Genomic DNA, 6,709 nt, shown 5'->3' with positions numbered 1-6,709 from the left:
GTAAAGGTCTAAGGGACCCTGGAGCTTGGCTTATAGAGGGATCTATGACCGACAAAGATGATTAAAATGGATAAAATTCAACCAAAATGGCTAAAAAAATTTCCCCACTGTAAATCAACCTTTGGGGCAACTTTTGATGCGTTTTGGACAGATCTAGGGCAAGAGAAGACACTAGTGGCTTTGGGTTATGCGAAATTAGTCATTTTATGGGTCGAATTTGAGTATAAATAGAGGATGTAGTGGCTTAGGGTTTTGCAAGTTTTGAGCTTCAAATCGACCCTATTTTTAAACGAATTAATGGATGAAAATAAAGGGCTTTTGTTGCCCATGAGTTAAGGATCTTTTCTGGAGAATTTGAGGCATTTTGGTAGCCATTTGAGGGGGGTTTCGAGGCTTCGTCGGAAAAGGGAGGCGGGACGGTTTGGCCAAACCTATAACCGGTCAATCGGGGCTCCTCCGGACCTCCTTTCGAGCATCGGAGCATACCCTCACCATCAACTTGAAAAGGGCTTCAAGGCCGTGTTTTCGGATTCATCGTCGATGCTGGGGAAGATGACCGACGCGTGAAGCTCACACGCAGCCACTCGCCCTAGCACGTGTAGGCGCGTGGCCAATCAGGTTTTTCTGAATTTTTTTCAATATTTTCCAAATTTAATTTTAGGAATTTTCATGTAAAAATATTTGAAAAATATTAATTTGGGCATTTATTTTGAAATACTAGAGAAGAAAATTGGAGAAAAATAGAGAAAAAAAGGTAAACAAATTATGAAAAAATAGGTTTTCATGATTATTTAAATAAATATATTGGATAGGGTGCTTTGGGACTTGATGTGAAGTAGTTGGTACTATTTTTTAGATTTGGCATGAAAATCGAGATGGTACACGCTTTTCGAGATTTTTTCAAACTTTGTAAAAGGTAAGGGGTACTTCTCAACTGAATTTAATTACCAAACTCAAATTTAATGTAAATGGTTTTAACATGTTGTCATGTATTGATGTCAATATGTCATGTAGATTGCATTTACATGTATTGATGATGAAATATGCATGTGTTCACGATGATATTATTGATCATACATTGCATAAGGGTTTGGGATTATGGACTAGCACCGTTGCTCTACCAAGGGTTCACCCATACATCTCAGCCTTGTAAGGAGGCTGTAAAAATGGGGAGCAACAGTTAGGTGCGGTTGACTCAAACTAAGATAAGGAATAAGACATTTTGCATAATTGCATCCATGCACAAGATATGTTTATTGTTCCCTTACTTAAATGATTCATCATCTAACTTGGGTTTTTCCCTAGAATATTCAAACGTCCCAGATGTTGTTATGGTAGATGTAAATGCGGAAGATGTATGTGACGGCACTTGTTAAGTGCATAATGTATTTGATTATGAAAGTGATGTATTTAAATTTCTGCTACTTGAACTCTGAACGTTTTTGAAAGTCCATGGTGTAAGAACTAATTTATTATCAATGTTGAGAGGTTAGGTTTGATCATTGCTTCCACTATTTATGAATGCCTAGTCTAGCTTATTTGGTGTATAATGCTTTTCAATGCTAGGTAGGTAGGTGGAAATTTTAGGAGTTATATTATGTTGAGTTATATATATATATATAAAAAGAATTTCTCAAGATTCCCAAGTTATAAAAATGCCCGAGAAAGTGCGGTGTTACAAATTGGGGATATTTTTTCCTAACTGTATCCTCGAGCTCCCACGTAGCTTCTTCATTGGTGTGATTTCTCCACTGAATCTTTACCAACGGAATGATTTTATTCTCAAAGCTTGGTTGCAACGATCCAAGATCCGTCTGGGTGACTCTGGATAAGTCAAATTGTCTCTTAGCTCGATCATTTCTACTTGAATTTCCTAGGTCGGGTCCAGTATATGCCTTCGAAGTTGAGATATATGAAAAATGTCATGGAAGTTGGACAAGCTAGGTGGAAGTTCTAAATGATAAGCCAGTGGTTCAACTTACCCTATTACGGATAGAGTCCTATAAACCGAGGTCTCAACTTACCTTTCTTCTTCCCTTGAGTCGCCAAATGCTGAGGTAATACCTTTAGATACACATGATCTCCCACCTCAAATTCCAAATCCTGTCTTCTTTTGTCCGTATAAGACTTTTGTTAACTTTGAGCAGTTCGGATTCTCTCTTGAATCTATTAGATCTTTTCTGTCATTTGTTGCACCAGCTCAGGCCCTAATATTTGCCTCTCTCCTACCTCAGTCCAATAGATAGGAAAGTGACATTTTCTCCCATACAGAGCCTCATAAGGTGTCATTCCTATACTGCTATAGTAGCTGTTGTTATAAGCAAACTCTACCAACGGCATGTGTTCTTCCCAGTTACCCTCTAAGTCTAGGGCATAAGACCTTAACATGTCCTCAAGTGTCTAAATGGTTCTCTCAGATTGCCCTTCAGTTTGTGGGTGATAAGCCATATTAAGATTTAGTTGTGTTCCATGTACTCCTATAAGCTTCCCCAAAATCTTGAGTTAAACCTCAGGTCCCAATTAGAGACTATACTCACTGGTGTGCCATGAAGTCTAATTATTTCTCTAATATATTGTTCAACAAATTTTTGAATCGACCTATCCATCCACGTAGGCAAACATTATGCTAACTTTGTTAGCCTATCTATGATGACCCAAATCGCATCGTTTCCTTAATGACTCCTAGGAAACCTTGTCATAAAATCCATCGTGACATGCTCCCATTTCCATTCTAGAATGTCTACAGGTTTCATTAGCCCTGTCGGTTTCTGGTGCTTGATCTTTACTCTCTGGCATGTGTCTCACTGAGCTACCTTTCTTGCCACACTTACCTTCATCCTCGACCACCAGTAGACTTCTCAAAGTTCTCTATACATCTTCATGGCTCTTGGGTGCACTGTATATCGAGTCCTATGGGCTTCGTTTAAAATTCTTTGTCTCAAGTCCTTTTGGTTGGGAACATACATTCTTCCCCAAAATATGAGTATACCATCATGTATCTCAAAATCAGATTTCTTAGGCTGACCATGCTCATCTACCCATAGATATATTTGTTTATCATCCACGTATGCCTCTCGTATTTCGTTCACTAAGTCCAACTGGACTACCATGCCAACAATAAGGATGGATGATTCCTTCGGCACTACACTCACTGTTAGTTGCCTAAAAGCCTCTAACATTTGCCACTCATGGGCCATCAACCTGGCCATAAAAATAGGCATATTCCTACTCAAAGCATCAGCCACCACATTGGCACAGCCCGGGTGATATTGAATGGTGCAATCGTAGTCCTTGAGAAACTCCATCCACTATTACTGCCTAAGGTTCAACTCTTTTTGAGAGAACACATATTTCAGGCTCTTGTGGTCTGTGAACACCTCAAAGGTTTCACCATATAGGTAGTACCTCCACAACTTTAAAGCATATATCACGACGGCTAATTCTAGATCATGAGTCGAGTAGTTTATCGCGTTCCTCTTCAACTGTCATGACCCATACGCGATCACTCGACCATGTTGCATTAATACTCAACCCAAGCCTATCTTTGAGGCATCTGTGTACCCAACATATCCACCTGGCCCACTAGGCAGTGTAAGAACAAGTGTCGAGGTCAGCCTGCCCTCGAGCTCCTTAAAGATTTCCTTGCACTTGGCAGCCCATTTGAACTTGGCCTCTTTCCGTATGAGGGTTCGTCATAGGTGCGGCTATCTTCAAAAACCCTTCTATGAATCTTTGATAGTAGCTTGCCAATCCCAAAAAGTTTCGCACCTCAATCACGCACGTTGGCTACTTTCATCCCTGAACAGCCTCAATCTTGGCTAGATTCACTGAGATCTCTTCAGCCTAGATCACATGCCCAAGAAACTCAACTTGGGATAGTTAGAACTCGCACTTTGAGAATTTGGCATACAATTGATGTTTCCTGAGAGTTTCTAACACTATTTTCAAGTGCTCCTCATGTTCACTCTTATTCGAGGAATACACCAATATATCATTTATAAATACGATCATGTATCGATCTAAGTAGGGTCTGAACACCTATTCATGAGGTCCATAAATGATGTTGGAGTGTTCGTTAATCCAAACGACATTACCAAATACTCAAAATGGCAATATCTTGATCAAAATGACGCCTTCAGAATATCATCCGGCTTGATTCTCAATTGATAGTATCTAGATCTTAAATAAATTTTTTAGAATACCTTCGCTCCCTGCAATTGATCAAATAACTCATCAATTCTCGGGAGCAGGTATTTATTCTTGATCGTGGCCTTGTTTAATTAATGGTAGTCAATGCACATCCTCAGACTACCATCTTTCTTCTTTACAAACAATATTGCCCCGCCCCACAACGACGTACTTGGCCTGATAAATCCCTTATCGGTCAATTCCTAAAGCTGACTCTTTAATTCCTTCATCTTCGTCGGAGCCATCGGGTATGATGGGATTGATATTGGTTGGGTCCTTGGTACTAGTTCAATTGAGAACTCGATTTTCCTAGGCGGAGGTAGTTGTTGTATCATATTTTTGATATATAAGAAAATGTGTTTGATGAAAAACCAACCTTAGAATGAAAAATCTTTATCAAAATCTCATATTTTGAAATAAGTTTTTCATATTTCGAAACATGCATGACTAGTGTTTTGGCGCGAATGTTCAAATGTTTGAAAATCTCAAAATTCATGCATCATGTTTCGAAACCATCTTTCCATGTTTTGAAACATCATTCTGCCATGTTTTTATACATGTTTCAAAATGTTTTTTGATAAGGTTACAAATGTTTGATAAGTTTATAAGTTGTATTTTGAAACTTGATTGAAAACTAAGCATATGTTTCGAAACCTCAATCATCTTTGTCAACAGAGCATTTAAAAACTTTGTTCAACATGTTTTGAAATATGGTTTTAAAGTATGTTTCGAAACCTTCATAGCATGTTTCAAAACATCTGATTCTGACAGAAGAATATTTGAAAAACTAGCATGCTTCTGTACTTTAAATCAAAATCTATTTTTAAAAGTCAGTTTTTGATTGAATCTACATACCCTGATATTTTAATTTAAAATATTTTGTAAGTGGAGAATAATACAAAATCATTTTGTTTTTAAAAGATGTCTTCCAATCATTCTATCTCTTGGTGCATATCCAGCTATAAAGGCTGGATGTTTCGAAACATGATATGTATGTTTCGAGACCTGTGTAAAAATGTGTTGTTTCATAACCAATAATATGTGTTTCGAAACCTACTTTTTTTATCTTGTCTCTAACGGTTATAATTAGTCAAAATTCTATTTCTTGGTGTATATATCAGTTCTTTGAAGACAAGAAGTGTAATACACGAAAATTTGTAAGCTATTTCCATTAATTAAATGAAGCATTGTCTCGATTTTTCTTTAGGTTCTCGAAGACTCGGGAATTTGTGAGATTCAAGGATCTTTAGAGGACCTAAGTGCAATGGACTTCAAAGTTCTATTAAAACTAACTTTAGATTCCAAAAGTTATCAAAAGTGGCTATGGATTTCAAACCCAAATTAAATCAAGCTTGGGACACATGGAAACCCTTCATTTGCTCTTTGGAAATAAAAATCAAAAGTAATGATTAATCACCAATCTTAAGAGACACTTGTCAAGAGAAGGGGACTCTCATAATTAGGAAGACAAATGGCACAAATCCATGGAGCCAAGTGACAAGCTCTCATTGGTTTAAGGTGCCTATATATACTAACCATTTTCCAAGCTTTTGGGCACCACTTTGAAGGGGTAGGTAGCATATAAAAGAGGGGAAACTCTGCTAGAAAGAAGGGAAGGAAACTCTGCCCAAGTGGAAGCCGAAAGCAAGCCGCCGAAGATACGGGCCTGCCTCGAAATCCATGCAAATAGTCACCAAATCTGCAAGGTAAGCTCATTTTTTTCTGTAATCACGTAGAGCGTCAAAATAGAAGTCCATAGGTTCAAACAACACTCGAATCGGAGTTAAAATGAAAGAGTTATGGCCGTTTTAATTTTCGAGGTCCAAAGTCCGTGCGGCGCATGCGCCACACGTGCCCAGCAGGGCTACGCGTCCAGGCGTGTGGTAGCCCGTTGTGGCCGTGCATGTGGTCACATGAGAGGCCTTCCAGGCTTGAAATTTTTCATGCAACCTCCTATTTTTAGTGGCTACTTACCTATCTAAAAATATTTTAGGTTCGGCTAAAAAAGGTCTCAGTTTTTATAGAATAGTTCACTTAGAGCGACGTTTGGCATTAAATTTGTGCAACCGAAAAGTGAGAAGCTATGGTGAGTGGTTTATGCATTTATTTGATAGACATTGATCATGTTTTCTTACATTTGTGTGAGGCTTGTGGTTGTATCTCACTTTTCCTTATGTTTCATGCATAATTTTCTTATGTTCATTGTGCTTCGTTACATTTATGGTTGTGGCAAGTTCAGGGGGCTAACATGTATGTCGGGGACCGTGAAATGGATTTGGTGTGTTGGACATGTCGGTGTAGGGGTGATTGCAACACCCTGGCATGGGCTTCCACAGAGGGGGAGAAACTACATAACATCTCATCATTATTTTTAGCTTGTTCATGCATTTGTTTCTTCACTTCATGAACCACCTCACTTAGATATAGCTATCTAACTTGAGTATTCATACTACTGGGATATTCGACATCCCAGGTAAGTCTGACTTTACAAGTACCCTGAGCTCGAGTTTTGGAAAAGGCA

General features: G+C 38.5%; 1 protein-coding gene across 1 annotated transcript in view; it reads right to left on the bottom strand.

Moving 5' to 3' along the window:
• Positions 1 to 3,305, bottom strand: part of LOC127788144 (uncharacterized) — a 15,092-nt gene extending 11,787 nt beyond the window's left edge. The window contains exon 1 of the mRNA XM_052316255.1: positions 2,965 to 3,305. Within this exon, the coding sequence (XP_052172215.1) occupies positions 2,965 to 3,305 (341 nt within the window). The remainder of the gene's footprint in view (positions 1 to 2,964) is intronic.
• Positions 3,306 to 6,709: the final 3,404 nt, after the last annotated feature.

Source organism: Diospyros lotus, chromosome 13 (assembly GCF_014633365.1).
Source record: "Diospyros lotus cultivar Yz01 chromosome 13, ASM1463336v1, whole genome shotgun sequence".
Taxonomy (NCBI): domain Eukaryota; kingdom Viridiplantae; phylum Streptophyta; class Magnoliopsida; order Ericales; family Ebenaceae; genus Diospyros; species Diospyros lotus.
The sequence above is the reverse complement of the archived record's forward strand: the minus strand, read 5'-3'. Positions and strand labels throughout refer to the sequence as shown.